This window comes from Muscardinus avellanarius, assembly GCF_963383645.1.
Source record: "Muscardinus avellanarius genome assembly, chromosome: 3".
NCBI lineage: Eukaryota > Metazoa > Chordata > Mammalia > Rodentia > Gliridae > Muscardinus > Muscardinus avellanarius.
Window position 1 is genome coordinate 130669928 of NC_137788.1, and position 18937 is coordinate 130688864.

Below are 18937 nucleotides of genomic sequence, written 5' to 3' on the forward strand. Positions count from 1 at the left end.
ATGGCTTCATATTTTAAAAATACACTGCAATCTTACCCATTCATCATTTTGTGCAACTATTTTGTGGTACTGGAGATTAAACCCATGGACATTCTACCTCCAAGATTCACCCCTAGTACTGTTTTTCCTAAAACAAGGACTCGCTAGATCACTAGGTTGATGAGTCTCACTACTTGCTGAGGCTTTCCTTGAACCTGTAATCCTCCTGTCTCAGCCTCCCAAGTACTGGGATTACAAGTGTGAGCCGCGACACCTGGCGTGTGCAACTATTTTGAAAGTTATTTTACAGATTATCATCTGAGTATGATAACCAAAGTTTGTTGACATCTATTCCACTAATGTAGTCAAGTTCTTTATTATAGGAAGTTGAGATACAGTATGGAGGCATGAGATACGCACTGTGCTGGCTCTAACTTGCTCCTTCTCACCCACATTCTGGTTTTAAAGGGTTTGGACAGGAAGTAGCCACACTCCTCATGCAAATAAGTACAGATGACAGAGAAAGAAAAAAATGTAGCCTTTATGCTATCCTATAGGTCAATAGGCTAGCATGTTTCTAGAACCATCCATCCTGCACTCTACTCCCCTTGCCCAAGTCCCCGCCCCTTCCCAATTCAGCATTAAGAGTGTGGGGGGAAGGGTCAGAACAAGAAAGACAATGATAGCTACTAAGGACCTAATGGAATAATAGTTTGACCCATTTTCACCCTAGCAACCATTTTAAGGACCATGAGAAAAAGCAAACTGTGGCCTTTACCCAGTATGCTAAAATGTATGTAACATAAATACTTTTATATAACTGCAGAATTTTAGCCCTTGATTCAAAATTGTATTTCTTAGTATTAGACTGCTTTCCCAAAGACTTAATATGGGCATGGACAAGCTCTGCTGACAACATACCTTGTTGTGCTTTCTCTACATTATAATTGGCATCTTGAAGCAGTTTGGCAATCACAGATTCAATGTCTTCACCTACATATCCAGCCTGAGTCAAAGTTGTACAGTCACAGATGGCAAAAGGGACATCAAGGCATTTAGCTAAAGTCTGTGCCAGCAAAGTTTTACCTACAAATAGAAATAGAAACTAAAAGTTCACTAAACATTTTGAAACTAAAAGTTCACTAAACAATGTTTACTAAACAAACTGAATGTGATTGATATTCAATTTTTCTACAAGAAGTGCAAAGCAGATGCTGAGACACATAGGGAAAGCAAAAGCCGGCTCCACTCCCAGCTCCAAGTCAAGAGCTGCTGCACCTGTTGCCCTACCACTCCTCGTAGGAGGCTGGGGTGACATCTCCAGACCAGCTGGAAGCCCATATGGAGCACTGCAACTCTCTCTACACATTAGTCTTATATTTGTTTCTTTTCTCTTTCTCTTTTCCTTCCTTCTGTCCTTCCTTCCTTTTCCTTTCTTTCTTTTTCTTTTTTTTTTGTTTTTTTTTTTGGTTTTTTTGTGGTACTGGGGATTGAACCCAGAGGTATTCTACCTCCAAGCTATATTCCCAGTCTATTTTATTTTTATTCTGAAACAGGGTCTGAGTTGCAGAGGGCCTCACTAAGTAGCTACGGCTGGCTGTGAACCTGCGATCTTCCTGTCTCAGTCTCCCAAGCACTGGGATTATAGGAGTGAATTACCATGCCTGGCTTTAATTTTTAATTTTAAAACAGGATCTCCCTAAGTTGCAGAGGGCCTTGCTTAAATTGCTGAGGATGGGTACAAACCTGCAATCCTCCAATCTCAGCCTCCAATGTATAGATTTTCTTCTTGTCTCCCCCCCCGCCCAGTACGGAGGATGGAAACTGGGACATTCTACCTCTGAGGGACACCCCCAGCCCTAATTTTTTATTCTTTATTTATTTTTATTTGTTTATTATTATTATTATTATTATTATTATTATTATTATTATTATTATTATTATTATTATTAGTGGGGGGGTATTAGGGGTGCAACCCAGGGTTTTTCTACCTCTGGGCTATACCAGAGGTCTGGCTTCTACCTCACAGACCTATTTTGTTTATACTTTATTTGGAAACAGGATCTCACTAAATTGCTGATAGCCTCACTCAGTAGCTGAGGCTGGCTTCAAACCTGTGCAATCCCCCTGTCTCAGCCTCCCAAGTGCTGAGATTACAAGTGTGTGCCACCACGCCTGGCTTATTATTTTTGAAACAGGTCTCACTGAGTTGCAAGGGGCCTCACTAAGTAGATGAAGCTGTTCATGAACCGCGATCCTCTGGTCTCCACCTCCCAAATGTTGGGATCACAAGTGTGTGCCACCATGCCCAGCTAGATTTTCTTCTTAAGAGCCAGAATCCAGCCAAGAGTGGTGGCCCACACCTGTAATCCCATCACTTAGGAAGCTGAAACAGGAGAATCACAGGTACAAGACCAGCCTCAGCATTTTAAAGAGACCCTGTTTCAAAACAAAACAAAAATAAAATAAAATGGGCTGGGGGTGTGGCTCAGAGGTAGAATGCCTGTTTTTAATCCTGTACCAAAAAATACAAAAGAAAGAGCCACAGGGGAACCCTTATGACCTCTTAAGAATAATTAAATAAAAGAGCAAGAATCCTCCAATCACAGGTATAATCATTTATGTCATATTTATTTAATGATGTATTAAATTCCACAGGAAGTTATTTACCTGACCCAGTTGGTCCAAGCAGCAAAATGTTACTCTTTTCAAGTTTTATGTCATCATGAGAAGAATCCAATACTTCACCTCCTCGTTTTTCCTGAGGTATTTGTTGATTTACCTGTTGCTGCATTGATGCTCCTAAAGCATTACCATGTGGGCTAATTCCAGCAATCTGAAGCAATTCTGAAAAATACCAAATGAATTCCTGCATATACATTTGAATTTACTTGAAAAAGTCCCACAATACCCTCCATCTAAAAACCAAGCACCTATTTAGAAAAATCTCAATATACAACATTCTGCTTTGTTGAAAAAGGAAGAAAAATCTCAAATTATTTAGTGACAAATGTCTAATACACATATAAGGAACTTGAAAGAAAGAAAATGGATTCTTTTCACTCTCCTTTATGTAAATATATAAGAAGAATGCTCCCTTCCTTCCACCCTTTCATATTGGCAATTGAACCCAGGGGCATTCTACCTCTGGGGTATACCTCCAGACATTCCGTAAAAAAAATTTATATGGAAACAGGGTCTCAATAAAATTGTCTCTGAACATGTGATCCTCCTGTCTCTGTCTCCCAAGTACTGGGATCATAAACGTGTGCCACCATGCCTGGCAAAAATGCTCCTCCTGCACATAAGAGAAGGCAGTAACAGTGCTAGGAGTCAGAAAATTTTAGCATTAACCCTTCTTTTGTCTCCAAATAGCTTTATGAGCTGGGTGTGGTCCCGTGCTTGGGAGGCTGAGACAAGAGGATCGCGCAGGTTCAAAGCCAGCCTTAGCTGGCTTAAGAGATTTTGTTTCCAAATAAAATATAAAATAGGTCTGAGAGTGTAGTCCAGAGGTAGAAGGCCCCTGGGTTCCATCCCCAGTACCGCAAAAAATAAAATAAAATAAAATAAAATAAAAATAAATTAGTTAATTAATTAATTAATTAAATAAATATTCCAGCTGGACATGGTGGCACAGGTTTGTAATCCCAGTACTTGGAAGACTGAGACAGGAGGATCACAGGTTCATGGTCAGCCTCATCTATTTAGTGAGGCCTGATGCAACTTTGTGAGACCCTGTTTCAAAATAAAGAATAAAAAACAGAGCTAGGGATGTAGCTCTGAGGTCAAGTGCCCCTGGGTTCAATCCCCAGTGCTGCAAAACAAATAAAAAAATTCTTATTAATGTCTATTTATTTATTTGCATGTGGGGATACTGGGGATCAAACTCAGGAGCATTCTACTTTATAATTATACCCCTAATCCTTTTATTTATTTATTTTTTGGTGGTACTAGGGTTCCTGGAAACCCTTCTACTTCCAGGCTACACTCCCAGACCTTTTTTTAAATATTTTTATTTTGAAACAGGGTCTCTTAAGCCAGAATGGCTGGCTTCATACCTGTGCAATCCTCCTATCTCTGCCTCCCAAGCGTGGGGATTACAAGCGTGCGCCACCACGCCCGGCTACCCCTATTCCTTTTAATTTTAAAAAATGTTTTAAAAACTTTTTAAATTTTTTGTGTTACTGAGATTTGAACCCAGGGGCATTCTACCTCTGTGCCACATCTCCTTTTTATTTTTATTTTGAAACAGGGTCTCACTAAATTGATGAGAGTCTCACTACTTGCTGAGGCTGTCCTCAAACCTGTGATCCTCCTGTCTCAGCTTCCCAAGTACTGAAATTACAAGCATATGCCACCACGTCCATCATTCCCCAGCCCTCTATTTTTATTTTGAGATAGGGTCTCATTAAGTTGCTGAGAGTCTCACTACTTTGCTAAATTTGTCCTCAAACCTGTGATCCCCAGAGTTTATAAGCATGCGCCACCATGCCTGGCTTAATGTCTGTATTTATATAAGAAAACCATATTAAATACTTTATATTTCTCTAAGGTATGGTTTATGAAGCATTACGACAGAAAAGATAAAAAAAACCAGACCACTGAAATAACCCAACTACGCAAATTAGGTTAAGAAAAAATCATCCCAAAATTATATATATCACATATGATAAAAATGTTAAACAATTTATCTTTCTTGGTACTATACAAGCAAATGCATGTCTGTCATAATTACTACCTGACTGAAGTAACTCTCAAAAGGAAGATTAGAGGTGGACTGAAAGGTCACTTACTTGTGAATCTGTACTCATCTTCACGTCTTCTTATTTCTAACTCTAAAAAGAAAATGAAAACGGCAACATGAAAACATTATGTATTTGTTTAGTTTGGGGGGAAAATGAACATGCCACTTCTTTCCCTCTTCAAAATTAATTAATTAATTAATTTAGTGTGTTAGGGATTGAACCGAAGGACGTTCTACCTCTTAGCTACGTCTCCAGCCTATTTTTTATTCTTTATTTTGAAACTGGGTCTCACTAAGTTGCAGAGGGCCTCACTGAGTAGCTGAGGCTGTCTTTGAACCTGCGATCCTCCTGTCTCTGCCTCCCAAGTACTGTATGTGCCACCACGCCAGGCTTCCAAATATACTTAAAGAAGGCGTTCTTTGTTGTGAGGTTTCCACATTATGAAAGAATTAATATGCGACCTTCGTTCTATATTAAGCAAAACACAACCAGGTTTAATGATGGCTATCCAGTTGCTAATATCCACATTTGTCAGATAAAAATTTAGCACCTATTTTTAAAAAGAATATAATTTAAATTACTAATAAGAGTTAAGACCTCTCACACTATAGATATCATAACAATTTGTTCTTCCAGCACCTGGAGCAACTTAAATATTGATTTATTGACTGAAGTACAAGAAAAATTTTTGCTCCATAACTAGACAATGCTAGTTAGACCTTATGAAAGTGAAGGCTCTGAGTCTTCCATTAGTTAGGACTTACACTTTTAAAAATAAATGAAATCATATTACCACATAACTTTTGCAGTGAATTCAATAAGTTCATGTCTTTAGTGAAATAAGTTATATATTCAGTAACTACTACTAAAGGTAATAGAAATATATTATAGAGTTATAAAAAAAATTTTGTACTGGGAATTAAACTCAAGGTTATTCTAACTCTTAGCTACACTCCTATTCTTTTTTATTTTTTATTTTGAAACAGCCTAAATTTCTGAGGCTGGCTTTGAACTTATGAGTCTTCTGCCTCAGCCTCCCAAATATTGGAATTACAGGTGTGCACCATCTTGCCCAGCTTGGGTATATATATTTAAGTATTTAGCAGAATTTTCTCAAATTAAAATGACTAAAAGAACATAATATGATGGATTTGTAAATCTAATTCAGAAATCAGGACTCTCTAGACAACAAAATAAAAACTTAAATATTTACATTTTATTCTATTCAGTGTTTTTAAATAAAATTACACCACTAATATACATTATTGTCTACAGTAAACTGAAATTACACAGTATACTGGAATGTTAGAATATAAGACCAATAGGAATCACACTTAGAATCACTTACAAATTTACTCTTAACCTTACATTCTATAGTAGGGGCCCAAAGAAAAAAGAGTGCTAGATATGTTGTATTAAGTTATCATCTCCACATACCTCTGACTTAAGTAAATGAAATTCTGTATCCTGAACCCAGAAGAGAAGAACTGGGTAGCACAGAGCATTGCAATGATCTGTTCATGGCGAACTATTTGTGGTGAAGTCCATAATTCAAAGACAGTAACTCAACCTTCACCCCAGCGGCCTTCAGAATTGTTTCCATCCTTCCTTCCCTTCTTCTTCTTCCCCTTCCTCCCCACTCCCCCCCCCATCCTCTTCCTGTGTATTGCTGTAGATCAAACCCAAGGCCTTCCACATGCTAAGCCAACACTCTACCAACCAAGCTACAACCCCCAACCCCTTTAAAACAACCAAGCTACAACCCCCAACCCCTTTCAAAAACTTTTTACTGAGACATTTAACAAGAAATACATTTTACTTTGTGACTCAGAAACCATGTACATATAACTGAAAAGTTTGAAGAAACAATACTTACATTATCTACAAGTTAATGTACTCTGGTATTTCTATTCACATTTATTCATTTTTTAAATGCTATTATTGACAACCTGCCAAAATGATTTCATGATCCACTAAAGGAAAGTGACCTGCATTTTTAAAAATGCTCTACTGTACTAAAAGCATTTTAAGACAAAAAAGAGGAGTTAAAAATAGAGATAACTTCTAAGCATAGTGATTTTTAGTCCAACTATAAAAACACTAACCTCTAGGCGTTAATGATGTCTGCTTCTCAACCTCTGCTTGCTGTCTCAGATTAGCTGGAATATTATTATATATTCTCTTATAATGATTATACACAGCAACTGAAAGTACCTTCTTAGCAAACGACTGGCCAACAACATACTTGTCGAGGTAGTTATAAATCTGAAAAATGATTAGGTATGAGTAATTTACTATCTTACTATCAGCTACCATAAAAGCACACACATTACAAAATTATACCCTGAGCTGTGCAGAGTGGCACACACTGTAATCCCAACAACTATGGAGGCTGACACTGGAGGATCAATAGTTCAAGGCTATTCCGGCAACTTAGTGAGACCCTGTCTCAAAGTAAAAAATAAAAATGGCTGGCCTTTTTATAAGTCCTTATATAAAAAGTGGTAGAGCCACTGGGCATGGTGGCACACACCTGTAATATCAGTACTTGGGAGGCTTACACATGAAAGGTACAGGTTCAAGGGCAGCTGCCACAATGTAGTGAGACTATCAGCAACCTCGGAAGACATTGTTTCAAAAACAGAGGAATTCTGGTGGTATAACTCAGAGGTAGAATGCCCCTCCTGGGTTCAATTCCCAGTACCACACACACACATAAAGGTCAAATGTCCCTGGGTTCAATCCTCAGTACTACAAAAAACTAACATATTAAGCATATTTACTCAGAATTTTAAATTTGAAAAGAATCTTATTAAAAATGAAATGCCAGGTCAGGCACAGTGGTGTACACTGTAATTCCAATATCTGGGAGACTGAGACAGGAGGACTGCAGGTTTGAGGACAGACTTAGCAAGTAGATTCTTATCAACCTAATAAGACTCTTTCTTTCTTTCTTTCTTTCTTTCTTTCTTTCTTTCTTTCTTTCTTTCTTTCTTTCTTTCTTTCTTTTTTCTTTTGGTACTGGAGATTGAACCCAGGGGCATTCTACTTCTGAGCTGTACCCCCAGCCCACTAAATTGCAGAGGGCCTCATTAAGTAGCAGAGGATGAGCCAGGCGTGGTGGCACACACTTGTAATCCCAGTGCTTGGGAGGCTGAGACAGGAGGATCACACAGGTTCAAAGCCAGCCTCAGCTACTGAGTGAGGTTCTCAGGAACTTAGTGAGACCCTATTTACAAATAAAATATAAAAAATTGGTCTGGGAGTATAGCCTAGAGGTAGAAAAGCCCCAGGGTTCCACCCTCAGTACTACCAAAAAAAAGAAGAAAAAAAAGGTAGCGGAGGATGTCTAGGAACCGGCAATGCCCCTATCTCAGCTTCCAAAGTACTGGGATTACAAGGGTGTGCCACCACATCTGGCTTAAAAAGAGCTGGGGGAGTAGCTCAGAGGTAGAATGCCCCCGGGTTCAATCCCCAGTACCTAAAAAAAACAGAAAAAGATACTATATTATGAAACTACCCTTTTCAGAAATAGGCATTATAAACAAAAATCACTGTACTGCTAGTATCTGTGTTTTAATCCTCACAAACATCTACCTTTTTCTCTGATACTAATAGTAGAGCTACTCATTTCCCTAAATGGCTGTATCTGAGCATGGTCTGTTTTCTAAGACTTTTGGAAAGAGCCCACACCACAGATGTCACAATGACATACTGGGCAGCCCTGGAATACTGGTTGTGAACAATTATTTGCTGATATTCTTAGACTAAAATCTGTTTTACCAAAAAATAGACTAATTTAAGAAGGACAATTACAGACTAGTGTATTATAAGGATATTATTTTTCAGATTACCTTGGTTATTAACATTATTTTAATAATCAACTGTATTTCACTGATATTAAACATAGTAATCATGAACACAGAAAAAGCAATGGACTCCATACCTAAATTCAAAGCATCAATTATCAGTAACAAGTTGGCCAGGTATAATCTATATTAAAAACTTACAATGCTTATCTATATACTAATGTTACAATTTAATATAAACTGGGGAGAGGGAAGCAATGGAATGTCTTCAGGACAAAATGCGTAACATAAGACTGAGCTAAGACCTTTACCTTCTTGGGGGGAGGGGGCGGTTTCTGCTGGAATGCCAATTTTACAGCTTCTGCTGCTGATTCCGGTTCTTTAATTATGCTTTTTTTGGAGTCTGCTTCAGATAGCACAACAAAGAAATGATGGCATTTTTCACACTTTACAAAACGGGTGGATGCTGAAAAATAAAACAGAGGTCGGAGGAGGAAAATTAGAAAATAATTCCAGTATTGTTTTTTTCCCTTAAAAGAGTGTACTGTAAATGAAAAGTTACTCACTAACAAAATGTAAGCATGAGCACTCGGGAGGCGGAAACCGGAGGATCCTGATTAGCGAACAGCCTCAGGTACTAAACGAGGCTCTTCGCAACTCAGTGAGACCCTGTTTCAAAAATAAAAGACTAAAAAATAGGGCAGGGGGTGTAGCTCGGAGGTACAATGCCCCTGGGTTCCATCCCTAGTACCGCCAAAAAAAAAAAAAAAAAAAAAAAGTAAGAATACAATTCACTTCAGTATACTACAAAGATAGATGCATTCATTAAACTCTTTGTTTATTTCTAATAGGTTCCTTTCATTTTGTGGTATTTCAGTAAGAGAAAAGATTGGTTAAAATTCTTTTTTTTTTTTCTTGCGGTACTGGGGCTCGAACCCAGGGGCATTTTACCTCCATGCTATAACTCCAGCCCTATTTTTTATTCTTTATTTTGAAACAAGGTCTCACTCCTCACTATGTAGTAGCTGAGGCTGTCTGCAAACCATGATTCTCCCATCTCAGCCTCCCAAATGCTGGGATTACAAGTGTGCACCACCATGCCTGGCTATAGTTAAAATTCTTTTTTGACTTCCATTCACTAAAGATAATTTTGTGTGTGGGGGTGGGGGGTGGGGATGGAACCCAGGGGCATTTGACCTCCAAGCTACACCCCCTACCCTATTTTTTTTTTTTTTATTCTTTATTTTAAAACCAGGTCTCACTGAGTTGCAGAGGGCCTCACTAAGTAGCTGAGGCTGTCTTTGAACTGTGATCCTCTGGTCTCAGCCTCCTGAATGCTGGGATTACAAGCATGCGCGACCATGCCCAGCACTAAAGATAATTTTTTAAAATCACTCTGAAACTGGGCGTGGTGGCACATGTTTGTAATCCAAGTACTTGGGAGGCTGAGACAAGAGGATCGCAGGTTCTCGGCCAGTCTCAGCTACTTAGTGAGGCTCTCCACAACTTAGTGAGACCCTGTTTCAAAATAAAAAATAAAAATAAAGCTGGGGGTATAGCTCAGAGGTAAAGAATGTCCCTGGAGGTTCAACCCCAAGTACACCTACCTACCTACACACACACACACACACACACACACACACACACACACACACACACCACGCACACACATACCGCAAAAAATAAAATTCAAGCATACATAGGAGTTTCAAGGGATAAATCTATTTTCATCCCTAAAAATGTAGAAAGGTATATTCTTTAGGTTGTCTCATACTCATGAGCGTGTGTGTGTGTGTGTGTGTGTGTGTGTGTGTGTGTGTGTGTTGCTAGGGATTGAACTCAGGGGCATTCTGCCTCCAAACTATACCCCCAGCCCGATTTTTTATTCTTTATTTTGAAACAGGGTCTCACTAAGTAGCAGAGAGCCTCACTGTGATCTTCCTGTCTCAGCCTCCCAAGCACTGGGATTGTAAGTGTGTGCCACCATGCCTGGCTAACGGAAAACTTTAAACTACAGAAAGTTTCATATATGCCTTTCTATTTACTGATCACCTATGTATGTTAACCTAAAGAATAAGCTCAAGCCTTTCCAAGTACCTGCACTTAGCACAAACCCAAATACATAATTACCATTTTGCCTCAATGAGAAGACAGTGAATGTCTTTATTTTGTAATGAGGCCCCAATTTACAACTGTTATTAATGGTAAACAAAGCAAGGATTAAAGTGCTGAGAGGCCTCTGATCTAGTTCTGGCTGTGTGGCAGGAAAATCTGGCCTAAGAGCGGAACAAAATATTTCTCTGAGGAAATTAGGTCAAAGGGAGCGAGATCAAACAACAACATATCACATACCTTTTTGCTTACTGTGGTTACTTAAAATTCAACTTGAATACCGTATTTAAAATAGAATTTTATTGTGAAACGTATTTAATATATTTTCAAGTTCAAGGATTCAACCTTATTTATTAAAAGACAGTGAATGCCTTTATTTTATAATGAGGCCCCAGTTTACAACAAGGATATATACATGCATTTTTTGTTTGTTTGTTTTTTTTTTTTTTTTTTTTTTGGTGGTACTGGGGTTCCTGGAAGCCCTTCTATCTCCGGGCTACACTCCCAGACCTATTTTTACATTTTTATTTGGAAACAGGGTCTCCTAAGCCAGCGCGCGCGGCTGGCTTCGAACCTGCGCGATCCTCCTGTCTCTGCCTCCCAAGCGCAGGGATTACAAGCGTGCGCCACCACGCCTGACTCTATACATGCATTTCTGAAGTAACTAAAAATAGCTAAACCAGCTTTAGTAGTGCACACCTGCAATCCCAGTACCTGGGAGGCAGAGACTAGAGGATCGCAGGTTCAAGACCAGCCTCACCACTTTAGCAAGACGCTCTGCAAACTAGCAAAATCCTGTTTCAAAACAAACAAACGAAAAAAAAAATTTAAAAAGGGCTGGGGGTATAGCATGGAAGTAGTATGCCCCTGAGTTCAATCCTAGTAACATACACACACACACCACACAAAATAAATATAAAAATAAACAATCTGGGAATAGTGGTTCACTCCTGTAATTCCAGTACTTGGGAGGCTGAGGCAGAATAGCAGATTCGAGGACAGCCTCGGCAAGTGTGGGACTCTCACAACCTAGTGAGACTCTGTTTCATAATAAAAAAGCAAAACAGGTCTGGAGGTGTAGCTTAGAGGTAGAACGTCCATGGGTTGAATATCCAGTACCACACAAAACTAAGTAAAAATAATAAAATAGCGTTGAGGGTATAGTTTTGGGGTAGACTATCCCTGGGTAAAATGTCCGGTACAAAAAGGAGAAAGAAAAAATGCCTATAGTTATAGTAATAGAAGGCTGAGGCAGGAGGATGGTAGGTTTAAGCTAGCCTCAGCAATTTAACAAGACTCTCAGCAACTTAGCAAGATCCTGTTTCCAAATAAAAAATAAAATAGGGTTGGGTGTAGCTTGGAAGTAGAACACCTCTGGGGTTCACCCTTCACTACCCTTAAAAAAAAGAGCAGTTACCTAAGTAGGCCATTCTCAGAAAAACTACAAATAACAAAAAGCATGACATAGTTCATGAACTATTAAGTAATTAAGTGTAAATTAAACCTGAGATCAAACCAAAACTGTCTTTAGGACTAGGATGGCCCAATTTTTAAAGTGCACATACTGGCCGGACATGGTGGCGCACGCTTGTAATCCCTGCACTTGGGAGGCTGAGACAGGAGGAACCTGAGGCACAGGTTCAAAGCCAGCCTCAACTACTTAGTGAGGCTCTCAGCAACTTAGTGAGACCCTGTTTCCAAATAAAATATAAAATAGAGCTGGGAGTATAGCATGGAGGTAGAAAGCCTCTGGGTTCCACCCCCAGTACCACACACACAAAAAAAGTGCACACATTGAAGGTCCTTAGCATGCAAAAGGAAGCATTCCAAAGACACTTTCATTGTGATAGGCAAAAGTAAGGAGTAGTGCCTGTGCACTACTGGGGCCTGCAGTAAAACTGCAGAGGAGAGGGTAATGTCATATTCATCTGTGTTTCCTGAGCCTGGCAGTGTCTGGTGTCTGACTCAACAGATGTTTGCTAGCCGGGCGTGATGGTGCACACTTGTAATCACAGCATTCGGGAGGCTGAGACCGGAGGATTGCGGTTCGCGGACAGCCTCAGCTACTTAGTGAGGCCCTCTGCAACTCAGTGAGACCCTGCTTCTAAATAAAGAATTAAAAAAAAAAAAAAACATAGGGCAGGGGGTGTAGCTCGGAGGTCAAATGCCCCTGGGTTCCATCCCCAAACCCGCAAAAAAAAAAAAAAACAGATGTTTGCTTGTTAAATTATATATGAATGTGCACTCTCCTTTTACTCTTCCACATTTTCTACTTCCAAAGTTCCATTTCCAGTTAGAATTTCTAAAGGGCACAAGCATCAGCCCTGAGCAGATTACACTAAAGCAGAATTTCCACACTTGGTCTAGACCCCTCCCCACATCTTCACTCTCAATGATTAAGTCACCCATTGCTGGGCATGGTACACATGTGTAATCTCAGTATGTGGGAGGTTGACACTGGAGGATCATAAGTTCAAGGACAGCCTCAGCAACTTAGTGAGACTCTCAGTAACCTAGCAAAACCCCATTTTAAAACAGAAAAGCCAGGCATGGTGGCACGCACTTATAATCCCAGCATTCTAGAGGCTGAGACTGGAGGATCATGGTTCGAAGACAGCCTCAGCTAGTGAGGTCCTCTGAAACTTAGTAAGACCCTGTTTCAAAAATAAAAAGTAGCTGGGCATGGTGGCGCATGCTTGTTATCTCCACGCTTGGAAGGCTGAGACAGGAGGATCGCACAGGTTCGAAGCCAGCCTCAGCTACTTAGTGAGGCTCTCAGCAACTTAGTGAGACCCTGTTTCCAAATAAAATATAAAAATAGGTCTGAGAGTATAGACCGGAGGTAGAAAGCCCCTGGGTTCCACCCCCAGTACACCTAAAAATAAATAAATAAATAAATAAATAAATAAAATAAAAAGTAAGAGTACTGGTAGTCTATCTTAGAGGTAGAATGCCTCTGAGTTCAATTCAATTCCCAGGACCATACACACTAAATAAATAAATAAATAAATAAATTCTCAAGACTCTAGAATTTTATAATAACATCCAATTTGTTCAGACAGGTTTTTTTTTGTTGTTGTTGTTGTTTGTTTTTTTTTTGGTTTTTTTTTTACGGTACTAGGGATGGAACCCAGAGGCATTCTACCTTTGAGCTACACTCCCAGCCCTATTTTTTATTCTTTATTTTTAAACAGGGTCTCACTGAGTTGCAAAGGGCCTAAGTAGCTGATGCTGTCCACAAACTGTGATCCTCCTGTCTCAGCCTCTGAAATGCTGGGATTTACAAGTGTATGCCACCATGCCCAGCCTTTCTTCCTTCCTTTCTGTCTTTCTTTCCTTCTTTTTGTGGTACTGGGGTTCCTGGAAACCCTTCTACCTCTGGGCTACACTCCCAGACCTATTTTATATTTTTATTTGGCAACAGGGTCTCTTAAGTCAGAGAGGCTGGCTTCGAACCTGTGTGATCCTCCTGTCTCTGCCTCCCAAGCGCGGGGATTACAAGCGTGCGCCACTTCACCCAGCTCCCGGCCTTTCTTTAGAAAGTTTCAACATTCAGTTCTACCATTTTCATTCCAAGTTGCAATCCAAATTAAATTCATTCTATTTGATTCTTCTCTTTTAACCAGGCAAAACCTACAAAGATTTCTAATATTCCAGCTATAGAATGTAGCTACTTTGAAGGTCTTTCCAACACTAAAAAAAGTATGCTACAAACTGGGCGTGGTGGCACACACTTGTAATCCCAGCATTTGGGAGGCTGGGACAGAAGGATCGTGATCAGCCTCAGCTACTTAGTGAGGCCCTTCGCAATTCAGTGAGACCCTGTTTCAGAATAAAGAATAAAAAAATAGGGCTGGGGGTGTAGCTCAGAGGTAAAATGCCCCTGAGTTCCATCCCCTGTCCGGGTGGAGGGGGGGAGCATGCTAGTACATATAGTACTCTTTCATATGGTGTCAGTGTTAATCTTAATGGTAAATATGAAATTGTAACTAAAGTCTCAATATTACAGTAAGAATATGGAGACTCTTCTCCAACCAATTATAAGAAACAAAGCACTACCAAACCCAAACATCAGTTTTTTTTTAATAACTGGATCGTACAGAAACACTGACATGATAGCGAAATATAATTTTCCCTTGTGTCCTTACTGTAAATTCTAAATCATGTCATCAGTGAGTTATCTGATTATGTTTTGATTTTAAAAAATACCTGTAGTAGAATATTTGCATTGCAGATAGTTAATAACACAGCAAAAGTAGGACAGGTGATTTCCTTTTCTTAGAGGCTAAATCATTAATAATTATCAGACACTTCCTAGAATTAAGGGCTTATATCTACTGGTAAGTACTCAGCAAGGGAAATTATCTTAATATTTGCATGACTGATCTTCTTAATCATATAAGACATTCCATAGGTATTTGAAGAACGTAGAAATGAAATCTTGGTTCTCCTTCACCAACTAATTACACACATAAAAATTCACAAAATCCAACTTTAAAATAAACATGTAAATGCAAAACAAAGAAACAAATAGGACTGGAGATATGTTTGAGAGCATTGTTAGTCATCTGCTTTGAGGTCATCTCAGTCCAGTTTGGGAGGGGCACAAACTGCCCACCCAAGTGGGAATTGTTTGCACACAAGTTTCCAAGGCCCAAATGGGACCGATAACCAGGGACCCTGACTGATAAGCAAAGACCCCTACAGTTTCCTTGTTTACCCTTTCCTTCCCTGATTCATTGTGACTACCTTGGTATTATTCCCTGACTCACCACATGATTTCTAATCTTATAATGTTTTGGTTATAACCCTCAATAAAAACAAGATGCTAGTGGAAGGCCGAGAGGAGTGGAGACTCTTTCCCCCTCCTCCCCAACTGCCATGGTGACTCCTTTGTCATTCATGTGCGAGACGACTTCTCATCGATTAACCAATATCAAAGCCATCCGCTACAGATATAGTTCAGTAGTGGAGCACTTGCCTAGTAGGTGCAAAGCCCTTTGTTTGATCCTTAGCACTCCAAACAAAACAAAACAAAATCAAAACAATTTTTTCTTTCTTTTCTTTTCTTTTTTCTTTTTTTCAGTACTGGGAATGGAACCCAGGGGCATTCTACCTCTGAGCTACACCCCCAGCCCTTTTTTTTTTTTTTTAATTCTTTATTTTGAAACAGAGTCTCACTGACTTGCAAAGGGCCTCACTAAGTAGGTGAGGCTGTCTGCAAACTGCAATCCTGTTTCAGCTTCCTGAATGCTGGGATGACAAGCGTGTGCATCACCACACCTGGCTGTAACAATTTTCTGAAATTATCTCTTATAACACAACACAAAGTACAGGTCCTAAAGACTTTTAGTATCTGGTGAACATTTAGAGAATCACTTAAGCTCAGGAAGAAACTCTGGTTTATATAATATATACACGTTTATGCACTTAATGACTTAAAAGTAGGGGAAAAGAAAAACAGTGTAAGAAGTAATACTTACACACAAAGGTCTCTACGTGTGTGCACAAGTCGCCACATTTAGGACAGCGCAGCTGGTTTCCACCTTTCCCAGAATTCCCAGAGCCTGTTTTCTTAGTGTTTCCCTCACTCACTGATTTCTAATGTTTGTGGAAGAAAATAAAAGAGAGTGCCAATTATTAGTTTCAGGCAACCATTTTACATGTGGCTTAAATGTAAACAACATAGCTAATCTTAAAATTTCCAAAATTATTAGTATAGTTCATTTCTCCACTATCACTAGTATCAAAATATCTATTTAGCCAGGCATGGTGGCGCACGCTTGTAATCCCAGCATTCGGGAGGCTGAGACCGGAGGATCGCAGTTCGCGGCCAGTCTCAGCTACTTAGTGAGGCCCTCTGCAACTCAGTGAGACCCTGTTTCAAAATAAAGAATAAAAAAATAGGTGTAGCTTGAAGGTACTGGGTTCCATCCCTGGTACCGAAAAAAAAAATCTATTTACCACAAATATCAAATTAGTTCTAGTAAACAAATGTATTTATCTGAAGTCCTTTTTTACATGGAATATGCCAGCATGTATAACAAATAGCTTTCTTTCAATGACACTAAGGGAGAAAAAGTTACTGTAAGTAAAAAACTACATTTCAATGAAATTGAAACAGGAGTTATTACCATAATAGGTAGTGACTATTACCATTCTTATAGGTAACCTTTATCATCTCCAAAATGGGAGTAAATATACCTACTTCAGGGAGTTGTTGCTAAGATTAACTATGACCAGGTGTGTTGGCATAGCCTGTAATCCTAGAATTTGGGAGGCTGAGCCAGGATTACAGGTTCAAGGACAGCCTTGACAATTTAGCAAGACCCTCAGCATTTAACTTTCAAAATAAAATAGGGCTGAAGGTGTAGCTCAGAGGCAGAATACACCTGGGCTCAATCCTCGTACCAAAAAAGAAAAAAAAAGATTAATTTTGAATATTAAAGTGTTTTGAAAGTCAAGCATGGTGGCGCATGCTTCTAATCCCAGTACTTGGAAGGCTGAGACAGAAGGATCGTGGTCTCACCTACTTGTGAGGCCCTAGGACTGGGGGGTATAGCTCAGAGGTAGAATGCCCCTGAATTTAATCCCTAGTACTGAAGAAAGAAAAAAAAAGTTGGGCTTGGTGGTGCACACTTGCAATCCCAGCATTTGGGAGGCTGAGACAGAAAGATTGTGGTTCGCGGAGAGCCTCAGCTACTTAGTGAGGCCCTTTGGAACTCGGTGAGACCCTATTTCAAAATAAAGAATAAAAGCCAGGTGTGGTGGCTCATGCTTGTAATGCCAGCATTTGGGAGGCTGAAACAGGAGGATCGCAGTTCGAGGACAGCCTGAGATACTACTTAGTGAGGCCCTTTGCAATTCAGTGAGACCCTGTTTCCAAATAAAGAATAAGAAATAGTACTGGGAGCCGGGTGTGGTGGCTCACGCTTGTAATCCCTGTGCTTGGAAGGCTGAGACAGGAGGATCACACAGGTTCGAAGCCAGCCCCAGCTACTTAGTGAGGCTCTCAGGAACTTAGTGAGACCCTGTTTCCAAATAAAATAGAAAAATAGGCCTGGGAGTATAGCCCACAGGTAGAAAAGTCTCTGGGTTCCATCCCCAGTACCACACACACACACACACACACACACACACACACACGCACACAAAATAGGAGTGGGGGTGTAGCTTGGAAGTAGAATGCCCTTGGGTTCCAACCCCAGTACTAGAAAAAAAATAAAAATAAAAATGAAATAAAGAGTAAAAAATAGGGCTGAGGGTATCGTTCGGAGGTAGAATGCCCTTGAGTTCCATCCCCAGTACCACAAAAAAAAGTCTCTCACATTATGTCTTGCATATAACAGTAATTCGTTAGTTGAATTCATATAATGAAAAAACCCCTGATAATTCACTGGCCTAATACAATCACTAGTCATCTACTTGCCAGCTCTAAGGTAGCATAACATTATGTAATACTGGAAACCCAAGGTTTTTAGGTAGAGAATCCAGTGAGGCTTATCCTATAATAAGTTGTAAGAGTTGTATGAAAACAAGAAATAATGACCATTTCCAATTCAATCCTAGTGATTATACATAGATTTTTTTAACCCAGAGTTATTTTGCTTCTGAGCTACAGCCTGCCATACTGTATTTTTAATTTTGAAACAGGGTCTCACTAAGTTACAGAAGGCCTTACTAAGTTGCTGAGGCTGGCTGAGAATTTGCAGTCCTCCTAAGTACTGGGATTACAGGTATACACCCTACCCAGGCTATACAGATTATTTAATGAGACTTCTTTTCTACTTTGGGGTATCACAAATATTAATAACTAAGTCAGGTGTGATGGCGTATGCCTGCAAATCCAGTGTTGGGAGGCTGAGAGAGAAAAAATGAAGCTTCAAGGCCAGCCTCAGAAGTCTGAGCCAGACATTCAGTAACTGAGACCTTGTTCCAAAAAAATGAAAAAATAAAAAGGCTGAGGGTATAGTTTGAAAGTAGAATACCCCTAGGTTCAATCTTCAGTACAAAAAGAAAATGAAAAAAAAAAAAAAAAAATTTGGCCGGGCATGGTGGAGCACGCTTGTAATCCCCACGCTTGGGAGGCAGAGACAGGAGGATCGCGCAGGTTCGAAGCCAGCCGCGTGCGCTGGCTTAGGAGACCCTGTTTCCAAATATAAAAATGTAAAAAGAGGTCTGGGAGTGTAGCCCGGAGGTAGAAGGGCTTCCAGGAACCCCAGTACCACCAAAAAAAAAAAAAAAAAAAAAATTTGTGTGGTACTAAAGGCATTCTACCTCCGAGCTGTACCC

General features: G+C 39.7%; 1 protein-coding gene across 2 annotated transcripts in view; it reads right to left on the reverse strand.

Annotated features, from left to right (window-relative positions):
• The window catches only part of CLPX (caseinolytic mitochondrial matrix peptidase chaperone subunit X), a gene marked incomplete at both ends in the record, with an annotated part of 44035 nt that overhangs the window by 12149 nt on the left and 12949 nt on the right, over positions 1 to 18937 (reverse strand). Inside the window, 6 exons of one of the 2 annotated variants that reach the window (XM_080692309.1) lie at positions 901 to 1065; positions 2650 to 2826; positions 4773 to 4814; positions 6830 to 6989; positions 8845 to 8999; positions 16129 to 16246. In XM_080692309.1, the coding sequence (XP_080548435.1) occupies positions 901 to 1065; positions 2650 to 2826; positions 4773 to 4814; positions 6830 to 6989; positions 8845 to 8999; positions 16129 to 16246 (817 nt within the window). The remainder of the gene's footprint in view (positions 1 to 900; positions 1066 to 2649; positions 2827 to 4772; positions 4815 to 6829; positions 6990 to 8844; positions 9000 to 16128; positions 16247 to 18937) is intronic. The other variant, XM_080692310.1, reaches the window with a different exon arrangement.